The sequence below is a fragment of the Canis lupus genome, chromosome 18, assembly GCF_003254725.2.
Source record: "Canis lupus dingo isolate Sandy chromosome 18, ASM325472v2, whole genome shotgun sequence".
Taxonomy (NCBI): Eukaryota; Metazoa; Chordata; class Mammalia; order Carnivora; family Canidae; genus Canis; species Canis lupus.
Genome location: NC_064260.1, coordinates 12,111,842 through 12,126,401, shown reverse-complemented (window position 1 = coordinate 12,126,401; position 14,560 = coordinate 12,111,842). Strand labels below are relative to the sequence as shown.

Sequence of the window (14,560 nt, the reverse complement as noted above, 5' to 3'; positions counted from 1 at the left end):
TGACTTCATATCTGTTAGAATGACTATTATCAAAAAGACAAGAAATGACGTGTTAGAGAGGGTTTGGAGAAAAGGGAACATTTGTGAATGGTTGGTGGGAATGTAAATAGGTACAGTTACTATGGAAAACTGTATGGAGGTTCTCCCCAAATTAAAAATATAACTATTGGGATGCCTGGGTGGCTCAGTTGAGCACCTGCCTTTGGCCCAAGGCGTGACCTGGGGTCCCGGGATCGAGTCCCGCAATTCCCACATCAGGCTCCCTACATGGAGCCTGCTTTCTCTGCCTTTCTCTCTCTCTCTCTCTCTCATGAATATATAAATAAAATCTTTTAAAAAATAGAAATAAAAAAATAAAATCCTAGAGAATTACAATTCTTTAAATATTGAGATAATTTTGGGGAGGCCCATTAACAAATTAGGGCTTCAACTTCCATCTTTTCTGTGATATCTGGAATTTTACTTTTGGAATGAACCTTACTGCTTAAATAAAAGTACATTTTAAAATCCTAGAAAGCTAACACTCTTCTTCAAATGTAGTTCTTTGCCTCCAAAGAAACTGTTAGAGGAAGACATTAACCTTGGTGATTACCCTAAGTTAGTTTTCAAAAGATGAAGTCAATCTGTCCTGTACAAGAGCAGGTCTGAAGCAGATGCTGCTAGAGGTGCCACCATCTTACCCACTCTTGCCCCTTCCCAGAAGATGTCATCTGAGAAGGCCATTAGTAGGCAGTCCCTGCCCCTGGATGACGTGGTGGGGATCGCTTACCATTCTGCAGTGGTTACATGGCCACTAGGGAACATCCTTGAGAGAGTGGGAACAAAATCTGCAACTGCTGGGACACCTGGGTGGCTCAGTGGTTGAGCATCTGCCTTTGGCTCAGGGGGTGATCCTGGAGTCCAGGATCAACTCCCACATTGGGCTTCTTTTGGGGAGCCTGCGTCTCCCTCGGCTTGTGTCTTGCCTGTGTCTCTGTGTGTCTCTGTGTGTCTCTCATGAATAAATAAATAAAATTTTACCAAAAAACATTCTGCAACTGCTAATTCCCAAACCTATGTCTTCTCATAAGTCATTAGCCAAGCCCTTGATGTGCCAGCCATGATGCCCTGTTTGACCCAAGGCACCCAGAAGCTAAGCCCACCCAGACACTGGATGCAGCACCTGGGACAGGAACCCCTCCCAACTCTGAGTATCTGTGTTCTTGGTCCCTCTCTTCATCCTCCTCTGTGTGTTCCTGTGGGTAGCTCAGTCTGCCTCGCTCTCTCCCAGGCGCACCATAACTTTCCTCCATGGAGACAGGGGATTTGAAACCAGAAGGGTCCAGACAGACCATTCCCCATCCCTCCCCTGCATTTCACAGACAGGAGTGGAGGCCCAGGGAGGCCACTCTGTCCCTCTCACTTTTCCCCCTGAGGAAAGTGACTCAGGGCAGCACTTCTGAGCATCTTTAGGTGCCAAGCAAACTGAAGAGCATCAAACAAGCATGTTGCCAGAAACTCACGTGTGTGTCTGTGTGTGTGTGTATATACATATATGTATGTATATATATAATTAAATATTCTCTGGCATTTATTTTCTAGTATGGCTATAGTCTCATATAATGAAACCAAAGTTGGCATACAAAAGTCTTAGATAGCTGAGAGCCAGGGATATGTGTTGGTAAAGCTCAGGGAGGCTGGAGGTTGGGAGACATTTCCTCTGCTCTAGTTAGAAATCTACACTTTCTCTCCTGTTCTGCCTTTGGCTCAGGTCCTGATGTGGCCCTGGGATCGAGTCCCACATCGGGCTCCCTGCATGGAGCCTGCTTCTCCCTCTGCCTATGTCTCTGCCTCTCTCTCTCTCTCTGTGTCTCTCATGAATAAATAGAGTCTTTAAAAAATAAATTTAAAAAAAAAGAGAGAGAGCATGCAGGAATGCACAGAAAGGGCGTCATGCTAGGTAGAACCTAAACACATGCCAAAACCCTCAAATTTCCAAAGTGGCATTCCTCCTAGGGCTTGGGAGCACCAGATTTTTTATTTTTGTGAAATGGAGGACTGTAGTTGTCTGCTCCTACTGATATAGACACTTGTGTCCTCCATGACCCCTCTCAGTGATGTAGGTCAAGTACTTACTGTTTCGAAAGAAGAAATGTGTCACAATTCTGTGGTTCAGCAAAGTCCTAGAATTTAGAAATCCTGATCTGTGAAGATAAATAAAAGGCATTGCTGGTATATGTATTCAGATCTGCAGAATTTTTTGTAGCAGCCAAAGGCCTTACGGGGAGGAAGGTAAGTAGAACACAAATATCTCCTTGAGGTTTAAAGCAGTTAAATAAAACACATTTGATGGTTTGAGTGGTCGCAAATGAAACCAGCTATCCAAAAGGGCCAATGCGGACCTGGAAGAGAAATCTCATGGTCCAGGAAGGATTAAATGGGTGATCTTGCTGTCATACCAGAGCCTAGATAGTCTCTGAGGAGGACTGAATCAAGGCATGACTTAAGGCTGGTACTGCACCCCCTCCTAATGCAGATCCCATTTCTTTTACTATTTCTTTTAGTATTTCTTTCAATGGGAAGATGACACATGCGTACAAACTCAAAGAGCTGGTGTCTAAAAGCCTGAAGCAATTGTGTTTGTCTCCAGTGATTATTGCTGTGTGACACCCTGATGGGGCATATATTCTAGAATGAAGGGAAACATTGCAGGATCAGCTGCTGTCAACAGCACACCAAGCAGGTTAGGACCGCTGGAGCTCCCAGGTTCCAAGGAAGGTTGATTCTCAGTTACCATGGTGATTCAGAGGCCTGCCTTGGAGCTGTTGGATCCTGGAGGTCTATCACAGGCTGGATCTCAGCCAGCACAGCATACCTACAGAGCGTGGCACCTGTACATGCATCCAGAAATCAGTGGATGTAGAGATTAGCAGTGATGGGGACAGCTGGTTCTGTGCTCTCTGGACAGGTGGCAGCAGCAGGTAAGCACCAAGGAAGACTGACTTAATACAGGAGTATAAGCTACTCTCGAGATTCTTTAAATGACCTGGGGTGGGACTTCAGAATAAAATCTCTATTTCCAAAAATGCAAGTATCGGGGGCTTTGTCATCAGAGTTTGAACACTGAAAACAATATGATGATGGCTTTTATTCCTCAGTTGTGAAATGGGATGTATTGGTTATACATTAAAAAAAAAAAAAAAAGCAAGTCCTTGTAATCTACAGTACTTTATCAACCGTAATTAAGAAATTACTTCTTATATAGTTTTAAGCCAATTTTAGCCTGGGTGGACCCCATGCCACTGATGCCAACCTGCTGCTCTAGTCTGCTTTTCCCCTGAGCATTGGGACATGTGACAAGGCACAGTTTTATTGCCTTGAGCTGTCTCCTTGCCTGGTCCCCTCCTACCTGGGCCTCTCCAGGTTTTCCTCTCCCTTGCATTGTGGGTACATGGAAAGAATAGGGCAGGGCAGATAGGATTTGGAGGATCTGGAGCCAGGATGAGAGAAGTAGGGCTGTAGAGACACACATCCAGGTGCAGAGCAGAGACAGAGGCTGTGCTAAGAGGTGTTTGCTCTTAGATGTGAAATGGTCTGATTGCCTTGGAGATTCTTGACCCTGAATTGAGAAGTGAGGCCTGCTTTCTCCCAGCCCAGTTCCATCGCGCGGAGAATCAGATAGACCTCCCATGTCTGATGGCAGAGGACAATGAGCAAGAGAAATAGAAGGAGAAATCCAAGAGAGAAAGGCTTTGTGAGGCAGTGTGGGATAAATGGGAAGACAATGGCTTGAGGCAGACCACCAGGGAGAGAGGCAGCCATGGTGCCATCCCAACAATTGAAGACAAAGGTTCTTTCCCCTCTTGGGGAGAATTAAGGAAGGTGTAGTAGCTACTTTTCAATCTCTCTGGGGATTAAAATAGGTCACTCTGCCTAAAGAGAGTCTTGTTTTATGTCATTTCCTGAACAGGCCATATGTACTCATCAGCTAGCAGTAAGGCCCCCACCCACATCTGCTCTATCTCCCGGAGCTGGTTGTTAACATCCACCCTTCTTCTGAAGCCCAGGGTACAGTAGGGCTACAGAGAATGTTGGCATCTTACCAGTCTGCAGTGTGATTTAGGCCAGGCAATGCAGATTTAGTACGGCTTCTTTTATTCATAAGCAAGGAGAGCCTGAGGATGCTGAGCCTCACCTCTGTGTTGGAGGTAAGTCTCAGCCCCCATCTGTGTCTGGACCTGGGAAGGGTGGGAATGGGAACCAGAGAAGCACGGGGATCCGATTTTGTGTATAAAACTTTTGAGCTTGCCACAGTTCCACTTTGGGGTAGAAATTGAGGATAAGAAAGGGAAACTACATAGCTAATTATTTCCTGGCGAGGACAGATTTTAGGGGCCAGAGAAATTCCTTGACAGAGAAACGAGGAAAATACCATTTCAGTATCTTGAAAAACACTGCGACTTCTACTTTATTTCAGATCTTGAAAATCTTATTGATTTTTTAAATTTCTTTTCTCTACCTCTAACTGACTTTTGAGATTTCATCCGATCAGGGAGGACCAGTTGTAGCTGAACAACTCTGGTTCACCAGAGAGTGTATGCATGCGTGTGTGCGTGCGTGTGTGTGTGTGTGTGTGTGTCTGACGCCTGACGCCTAAGTTCGTGTTCTTCCTACAACACCATGCTGCTTCTGAAGGAGAAGCAATTAATTCCTACATCATGGTTGTTTAACTTTGTGTTCTATGAATTGTATTTAACTTAAATTACTCAGATGGAATGGAATGTCCTGGTAATAGACCTTTGATGGGAAGCTGGACCAGTCTCCCACTATAATAGAGAAATTGCCAGAACCTCTCCCTCCAGCATGCTGGTGGCCAGGGCTCAGGCAAATGACCCAGCGCTGTAATCAGACATTTGTACCCAGCACCTGGACATGGGGGCCAGGGCTATAAACACATAGTGAAGCTAGGCTAGATATGACGTATCCCCACATCCTGGACTTGGATATGCCTATAAGCCCTGCCTTAAGATCATATCTCTCAGACCATAATCAGGGCAGGAAGTAGAGCAGGATGTTTCATCTACGTGTATGCAGTGAACACACTTGACTACCCCCTGGGTTGGACATTTCCTGCCTGCTAGTCTGCTGTCGCTCCATAAGAATTTGATCCTACTATAGTTTCTTTAGAATATCAGCTTCCTTTCTAGGGATACGACCCTGAGGTATTCTCTAGCCCTTTTTTGTGCTACTAACGCCTGAAAAGATAGGCCTGTTTTCACCATCCTTAGGGGTGGTCCGCCGAAGGATTGCATCAAGATAACCCAGGAGCTTGCTGAAAGTGTGGATGCTTGGTCCCATGCACACAGTATCAGGAAGTGCCCTGTTAATAAGCTGCCCCACCGACCCCGATGTGGGTTGAAGCTGAAAGCTCTGGCTTACTCTCTGGTTCCTTCTCACTGGGCCCATTCATGAATGAACATAATACTGGGTTCATTGACTCTACCTGCCTGGACTTGGGTCACATCCACCATCTGGAATCCCTCTTACCTCTCTATCCTTCACAGCAGGTTGAACCTGCCAGAATGGAGCATGCCATTGGACTGCCCAGCCACCCCCATTTGCCATTGGACTGCCCAGCTACCCCCATTTGCTCCCCTTGGGACTCTCCTTGGGACTCCCCTTGGGTGGAGTCCATTCCCTCAGCTTCATCTTTCCTGACTCAATCTTTCTCCCCAGTGCCCATAATTAAGCCAAAATTAATTATGATGTCCCCAAGTCCCCATTGAGCCAGTATCCACATGACTTAAAGCCATTAGTTAATCATAAGAAACTCTGACATTTCTTAATTCCTTAAAAGAAAAATTCTAACCACAGACTTAGAGAATGCTTGGAGCATTCACAAATATTTTGAGAAAGCAAGGTGCTTTTGATGGAGGTGTCACTTTTGCATTGTGTTCCTCTTTAAAAAACAAAACAAAACAAAAAAGCAGAAAAACCCCTCCTAGGATAGGGAAAAGATTATATGATGCCTATTTGAAAAATAAAGGGATTAAAAAATTCTATTGCTTGCCCCAAATCACATGATGCCAATCTGCGTCTAAACTCCAGTTGTCTAGCTTGTCCCAGGTGCCCAATTCAAGCACTGTGCCAGATCCCCTTTGCCTCCACATAATGCAGTGACACAACAGTCTGTTAGCAATTTGGAACCATCCAGAAGGCAATATAGGAAGTGTTACACCGCCGCAGGGAAATTAAACCTCATCTGCGCTCTGGTGTGATAACAATCCAGTCTTCTTGAGTGGGCTTTTCTGCCGAAGCATTGGCAAAATGTAATCAGCTGTGCCCATCACCAACTTCTTTTTTTTTTTTTTTTTTTTTTTTTTTTTTTTTTTTTTAATTTTTATTTATTTATGATAGTCACAGAGAGAGAGAGAGGCAGAGACACAGGCAGAGGGAGAAGCAGGCTCCATGCACCGGGAGCCCGACATGGGACTCGATCCCGGGTCTCCAGGATCGCGCCCTGGGCCAAAGGCAGGCGCCAAACCGCTGCGCCACCCAGGGATCCCCCATCACCAACTTCTATAAGCTTTTGTATTCTTTTGAAAATTTACTAATAACAGGGCAATCACTGTAATATCACGAAGGTTTCCTTCCTTGAAAAACTGTCTGGCTCATGCACCTAATTAAAACTGCTTTTCACACTCCGAACAAGGTGTCCGATTTTGATCAGGAAAATCCCTTAGGGCTTGGGGCCTCTCCTTGAAGAGAATTTATTGTTAAGGGGTCTGCTGAAATTCTGAGTAAAAAGTGATTAGTGAAATTGCTCTTCATTCTAATGAGAGCCCGCAAAAGAGTGAAGAGCGAGGTGTTCTGTAGTCACTGGCAAAAGAGACAGAATCAGTATATTTTTACTTAGCCGGAAGGAAATGTCAGGTTTATATGAAGGCGTCAGATGTGCTCCTCAGACGTGGAGACTGAAATCTTCGATGGCTGATGATATTTATTTGAGTTCTTTGAACAAAGTGTGAACCAGGTCACCACGGGACCCATTTTGACTTGAAAATCTAAAACCATAAATCTAAAACCAATAAATCTCTATGGCCAGTCCTTTGTGGCCCAAGACTGGAATTTCCAAATTTTATAACATTTGGAAAAGAAAATGAGTTTCTTGCAACATGCTTATTTGTTGCTCTTCAGTTTGCTTGGCACCTAAAGATGCTCAGAAATGCTGCTCTGAACCCAGGTGGCTCAGCGGTTTAGCGCCGCCTTCAGCCCAGGGCACGATCCTGGAGTCCCACATTGGATTCCCTGCATGGGGCCTGCTTCTCCCTCTGTCTGTGTCGCTGCCTCTCTCTCTCTCTCTCTCTCTCATGATAAATAAATAAAATCTTAAAAAAAAAAAAAAAAGAAATGCTGCCCTGAGTCACTTTCCTCAGGGGGAAAAGTGAGAGGGACAGAGTGGCCTCCCTGGGCCTCCACTCCTGTCTGTGAAATGCAGGGGAGGGATGGGGAATGGTCTGTCTGGACCCTTCTGGTTTCAAATCCCCTGTCTCCATGGAGGAAAGTTATGGTGCGCCTGGGAGAGAGCGAGGCAGACTGAGCTACCCACAGGAACACACAGAGGAGGATGAAGAGAGGGACCAAGAACACAGATACTCAGAGTTGGGAGGGGTTCCCGTCCCAGGTGCTGCATCCAGTGTCTGGGTGGGCTTAGCTTCTGGGTGCCTTGGGTCAAACAGGGCATCATGGCTGGCACATCAAGGGCTTGGCTAATGACTTATGAGAAGACATAGGTTTGGGAATTAGCAGTTGCAGAATGTTTTTTGGTAAAATTTTATTTATTTATTCATGAGAGACACACAGAGACACAGGCAAGACACAAGCCGAGGGAGACGCAGGCTCCCCAAAAGAAGCCCAATGTGGGAGTTGATCCTGGACTCCAGGATCACCCCCTGAGCCAAAGGCAGATGCTCAACCACTGAGCCACCCAGGTGTCCCAGCAGTTGCAGATTTTGTTCCCACTCTCTCAAGGATGTTCCCTAGTGGCCATGTAACCACTGCAGAATGGTAAGCGATCCCCACCACGTCATCCAGGGGCAGGGACTGCCTACTAATGGCCTTCTCAGATGACATCTTCTGCGAAGGGGCAAGAGTGGGTAAGATGGTGGCACCTCTAGCAGCATCTGCTTCAGACCTGCTCTTGCACAGGACAGATTGACTTCATCTTTTGAAAACTAACTTAGGGTAATCACCAAGGTTAGTGTCTTCCTCTAACAGTTTCTTTGGAGGCAAAGAACTACATTTGAAGAAGAGTGTTAGCTTTCTAGGATTTTAAAATGTACTTTTATTTAAGCAGTAAGGTTCATTCCAAAAATAAAATTCCAGATATCACAGAAAAGGTGGAAATTGAAGCCCTAATTTGTTAATGGGGCTCCCAGAAATTATCTCAAGTTCACCATTGTACGTTGTGGTGTAGTGGACATAACGGCTTGAAACGAGTTTGTGGCTGTCAACATTTTCTACTCCTTAATCGGCCCTACGGCCTGTGATAACTTTCTAAACTCTCTGAATTGTGGTGGCTTCATCTGTTAATGAACACAATTGTTTGTTTTCTTCTGGACTTGGTGATTTCTAAGCTCTCATGTTAAGGTTTTTGTTTTGTTTTGTTTTGTTTTAAATCTGGGCACTGTCCAAGGAAAAAAGAGCTGAATCCTAGGCATAGTGGGAAAAAATATGTATTGGATTTACAGCACTGTGCTGTAAATACAATATATACACATTTTAGTATCTCGAAATCCTTACATCATCAGTGAGAAGAATTTTTTTTTTTTAATCTGTGAGAACAATTAATTTGTGTGCTGGCCGTAGTCCCAAATTATAACTGAATTTATTTTTGTGTGCAACTCTTGGTCACGCCTAACTCATTTCCCTGTTAGTCCTTCAGCAGACAAGCAACCCCTAAAAATAGCATGGTTTCTATGGGAACATGCTTTATCCTGTGGATTCTAGGAACAGGTTTTATCTGAAAAATGAGGCTTGCCAGATCAATCCAAACCTATAAACTAGAATTTGTATTTTCAAATTAATCTGATTAAAGAGAGACATTTTAAACCGATTGAAATGGTTCCATGTGAAATTTTCCCAGCTGAGTTGAGTTGGTATAAACTGCTTTTGACAATGAGAGTTAGAGATATCATCTTCTACTGAGAGGGTTTTGTTTTGTTGGAAATAATTAAGCCTATGGCTCCATTACCTTTAGATTCTGTTGTCCTGTATCTGTGGCCATAAGCACTGTTTGATGATCGAGTAGCAGACAGTGCAAGTGAGGACAATACTCATTTTTCCAAAGTAAATGAGAATTTATCAGTTTCCTAAATGTAGGCTGACACGAACTTGCGATATAGGTGATAGAGTTGTTATCCTCTTGAATTCCTATAACTGAACAGTAATAGGATTTGGGGCTGGGTTTGCCTGCCACTGGAAGGCATGTTGGTCTCTTGCATCTTTATAAGCCCTAAACCCAGTGCTTCCTCCAAAATATGCTTTGAGGTCTTAGCACAGCTGAAGATGACTATGAAGGTGGAAAATGAAGTTGATGTAAGAAAAATAAAGACTTTTGAGAAAACTGAAATGAGCCCTCTTGTGGAAGTCATAGCACCAGAGTTTTGACTTCAAAAGACCCTTATCTCCAAATATAGTTAATGAAGGAAGGGAGTCTTTGACAATTGAAATACAGAGCTATATTTTGAGCACACTGTTGAGAATATGGAAGTCTCAGAGAAAGTATCCCTCTCAGTCATTCTTACACTTTGAATGTCAAAGATTTGGGGTAAAACATGCAAGGATGATAACAGGCAGCTTTTGAAAAAAAAGCAAACTCTGTAAGGTTTTTGAGCTAAGAAGAAACATTTCTACAAATAAATCACTGATAGTAAAAATGAAAGTCTTTACTTAGAGGAATGCTTTTATATCTGTTTAACCATGAGCTATAGAGACAGATATCCGTTTGTGGTGAGGAGGTCTATCTGGTTCCTCCATCTTGACCTCTCAGCTCCAGAAGCCTTCAGTCTAAAGTGCATTCATCATTTATAATCCATCCCAAGATTTCTCTTGACTTGTTGTTAGTGGAGTCTCGATTCTAGCCACCTGTTCTTATTGTCTGCCTTGATGTAGATCACCAACAAATGAGCAGCGTGCCCTGAGTCTTCCACCAGAAGCAAATTGTAAGAGGGAAAGAACAAGTAAGTGTTATGGGTTAGTCATTTTTTTTTTTTTTTTTTTGCATAGAAAACAAGCAAAGAAATATCTAGAAATTACAGCTGTTGAGGGATCATGTTTGGGGGAGAGGGTAGTGTCATTAAGTCCTGAAGGGAAAAAAAGTGGAACATAGTCCCCACGCATGGTCCTAAATTTAAATATTTTTAGGACCATGCTGAGAAATAAATAACTACAGAAGAATGGGATCTTGTGTTTATGAAACATCTTTGTGCACATTATGGAGGGAGAAGTGGCATTGGCACTTTCATGACCTATGTCAGGGACTCTCTTAGGTTTTTTATAGACGCAGTCTAACTTCCTTCTTACAAAATTGGTCTCATTCCCATATTTACAGCTGAAGAGACAACTTTAGAATTAAACATTTGTCCCATGATTAGGCAGCTAGTAAGTGGCAGGGTACCCTATTTCCAAATGTCAGACTGCCTTGAGAGGCATGTCCATTTAAATTGTGGAACTGATAGATAATATGGATTTTCTTTTTTTTTTAAGATTTTATTTATTTATTCATGAGAGAGAGACACACACACACAGAGAAGTAGAGACACAGGCAGAGGGAGAAGCAGTCTCCCTGCAGGGAGCCCAATGTGGGACTCCATCCTAAGACTCCAGGATCACAAGCTGGGTGGAAGGCAGGAGCTAAACCTCTGAGCCACTCAGGGATCCCCAATAATATGGATTTTCATTGCTTTAAAATAACCTCAAACTTGAATCTTGCCTTCTTAAGACTTGAGGATTGCCAAAATTTTAAAACTGAATTGGTATCATATTTGTTCATAAGTTATATAAAGCTACTCTGTTTCACACAAAAATCACATAAGCATTATATATTTTAAATATACGTACTTTGTTAAAATGCATACTCCAGCACACAAAATTTAGATTGTTATGCAAGTTATAATTACGTTTTTGAGTTAGAATAAAATCTTATTTAACAGCTTTAAATACGCCACGTCCAATGTAATGTTTCACAAATAAAAAAAATTAGTTATTCCCTCTACTGAGATTCTGGAGTAGCAGATGAAAAATTCGAAGATATTTTAGACATTCACTGTGAATAACTTTACCCTCAGGTGCAAATGCTCAAACTTTGCTTCTGGCCAGGTGGGCAGGAGATACATGAGGAAAATGGACACAGATCCTTCTGGATGGGGAATTCTGACCTTTTGATGTCTGAGTCCCTTACTGTCCAGTCAAAGGTTTGAAAAGTGTTTTATTTTTCATTGCTAGGTATTCGTTAAATAGTTACTGATGCCATAACAATTTTATGTGACATAACTGTATATCTGCCAAGGTATAGAGAAAAGAGAATGGGGTAAATGTCTTTTTGTTTCTGTTTCATGTTAAGAATCATAACTTTTTAATGTGGCTCTTTTGCTGTTGTTATAAAGCAGTCTCGATCAAGTGCACTAGCTCATTTAATTTTCCAATAACCCCTTCACATAGGCAGTACGACCTTTCCCGTGTCACAGCCAGAGCTCCTTGGAGCCAGGTGACTCATGCTCATTCCCACAGCGACTCAGCGACAGATTTGGAGCTTATTTGCAGGATGGCAGATGGCTATGCCGGCACTGCTCCTTACACATCCATACCTGGAAAACTAAAATAAAAACTAAAAGGAACTTGCCCATCAACCCCAACTTTTCACCAAAATGTAGCACACTAGTCTTAGAAAAGATTCAGTGTTAGCAAGAGGAAAAGAGAGCTCAAAAGCTATTCAGAAAAATATTATATTAATTAATTTATTTATTTAAAGTAGGCTCTATGCCCAACATGGGTCTAAAATGCTGAGGTCCAGTCATATGCTCTATCGACTGAGCCAGCCAGGTGCCCCTAATAGAAAATGTGTTAAAATGTTGCCTGATGCATCTTCTCACAATAATTGCAGACAATTTATATGATCTTGTTGTTATCCCAAATTGCATTCTGACAATAGGAGGAGTGACCTTTGTAGATCTGATATGTGTGTGTGTGCCTTTATTTAAAATTTTGTTATTTTTTTCATCATGAATTTTTGGCATTAGTTTTGATTTTTTTTAATAATTGCATTAAAATATTGTTTATATTGATTACTGAGTTTTTAGATCTTCCTTAAATTTCATACCATAGGCTAACATCTCTCATGGTAATTCCATCCCTGGTATGTGAGCTTAGACATATCTGATAATAGAAGGTCTGGGTGCACAGTTATGAATTCCTTATTTATTTATTTATTTATGAATTCCATATTTAAACAAACTTTTTTTGTGTGATTTTGCTTCACTCTGTCTCTTCAATATGTTGGGGTAATTACATGGAGTACCTGACCATATTTATTGGGGATATAGCTTGAGGATTGTAAACAGTTGGCTGGGATTGCAAAAGTCAATTATTATTAAAGCATAGTTGCTGGGTAGTTTCAATATATCCATCATAATTTTGTAAAACTTTTGATTTAGGAGTTTATGGTCTTCTAAGAATTTTGTGGCGAAACATGGAGCCCATCAATACGACTGCCCTGCCAAATGCCTCAAACACAGAACAAGGCCACTGCAAGGGGCACTGCAGGATGATTCTGATAACACTCTACAGCATGGTTTTGCTTGGAGGCACTACTGGGACCATATTGATGTCATGTATGATGTTCAAAAGGAAAAGCCAATCAATGATTGCCATGATTGTTCTCAATATCATAGTCCTACACTCAATCCTCCTGGTAAGCCTCCCATTCCGCCTCAGCTATTATTTCTTAGAGGTCTGGGAGTTCGGTTCCTTCCTCTGCCGATTGGTCAGCAGCATAATATATGGTCATATGTACTTCACCTTTGTTTTCTATGTGGCCATTGTCATCCTCCGATTGCTCATCTATTTTCAGAAACTGCAAATGCAACAGTTGCAAAAGTACCATGTGATAGTTTTAAGCATTGTTATTTGGACCGTGGGTGGCGTCATTTTTTTGCCAATATTATTTTTACAATATGGCATACATCCAAGTTACTCAGAACAACGATGCTTTGAGTTCTACAAAGATCTCAGCCGTGGGGAATTCATTATCTTGAACTACTCTATGATTGTCATTATGATCTCAACGGTTGTGATACTCTTTCTAATACAGATGGGTGTCATCATTCAACTGATAAAAGCTCTCTGGCCTGACATGTGGGCTCATCAAGAATACAGAGCTCAAATCAAGAGCTTCTTCTTCATCCTCGTAATAGTGGTCTGTTTTATACCCCACCATGTATTCCGGGTACACTTTATTCAACATTACTCAGAGATAGACAATTCTGAGTTAGTTCTTTATAATGAAATTTTTGTTGCTTTGACTACTGTCTGTTGCCTGGATATGGTGTGTTTCATAGGTGGGGTTATCCATTAAATACTCCTTGTCACTCACTTTGTAATCAGTTCTTTACCATTGTGACAAATAGTTTTAAGTGAATGGCCGCTACCATGATTTCAAAATGGTTCAAAGTCTCTGCTCTTAATTGTTCCTGGAATTATTTTTCCATGAAAAGGTAATAAAGACTTATTGTTCCCCTCTTCTTGGATGATCTGTTCCATTAAGTATAGAATATGTTTGATTTCCATAGCTCTATGCAAGTTGATCCCAAAATCGTTTCCAAACTCAACCCCTACCTCTTTTTCATGCAATACTTAATTCTGCTAAGCACAGCTACTATCTTTCATACAACAATCCAGGCTGTTCTTTTTGCATTTGTTCTTGCTAAGCTTTGATCTTAGAATGTTCTTCCCTCTATCTCCAAAGTATCTATTCTTCAAGGTCCAGAGAATCTGAAGATATGGACTCTAGAAGCCTTAACTTATTCAACTTATGCTCAAATTGAGATACATGTCTCTTGAAATGAGAGCCAGTGAAGGTAGGGCTGCTGGCTGTGGTATTTGGAGAAGAGAACTAGCTTAGAAGGTCAATAGACTTAACTCTTGGGAGGAAACCCTTTCACAATTAATGGAACATTAATATGGTTTGATTCTAAGACATAGTAGGTATGGAGGAAATAGAGAATGCCTCATAGACTGATGTTTCGAGACATGGATCCATTACACAGGAAAAGAAATTGGAAACATTTGAAACATGCTGGCAGGCTGTATTAGAATCCAGACTTTTCAGAGTGTGGGACTGTTCTTAAGCTTATTCAAGGCACCCTCAAAAAAAAAAAAAAAAAAAGGCACCCTCTATGACCAAGTAGTGTTACATGATTACAATCAACTCTGGTATCAGCTAGACTAAAACAATAAAATAAAATAAAATAACCAAGGCAACCAACTTGGATTGAGATAAGTAGAATCTAAGTTAGTTGTCTTG

At 41.9% G+C, this 14,560-nt stretch overlaps 1 protein-coding gene across 4 annotated transcripts; it reads left to right on the top strand.

Moving 5' to 3' along the window:
* The first annotated feature begins 2,793 nt into the window (after positions 1–2,793).
* On the top strand, positions 2,794–13,778 carry LOC125752925 (probable G-protein coupled receptor 141). 4 transcript variants are annotated; one of them, XM_049096558.1, is made up of 4 exons: positions 2,794–2,960; positions 10,153–10,220; positions 11,328–11,453; positions 12,693–13,778. In XM_049096558.1, exon 4 carries the CDS (start codon positions 12,728–12,730, stop codon positions 13,610–13,612), a length of 885 nt encoding a protein of 294 aa, XP_048952515.1. In that variant the 5' UTR covers positions 2,794–2,960; positions 10,153–10,220; positions 11,328–11,453; positions 12,693–12,727; the 3' UTR covers positions 13,613–13,778. The 4 variants fall into 4 exon arrangements, with proteins under 4 accessions (XP_048952515.1, XP_048952517.1, XP_048952516.1 ...); XM_049096559.1 differs by lacking the exon at positions 2,794–2,960 and adding an exon at positions 3,988–4,187; XM_049096560.1 differs by lacking the exon at positions 11,328–11,453.
* The last annotated feature ends 782 nt before the right edge of the window (positions 13,779–14,560 follow it).

Coding starts and splice junctions, on each gene's coding strand:
- LOC125752925 (XM_049096560.1), top strand. CDS start 12,728: ATGGAGCCCATCAATACGACTGCCCTGCCAAATGCCTCAAACACAGAA.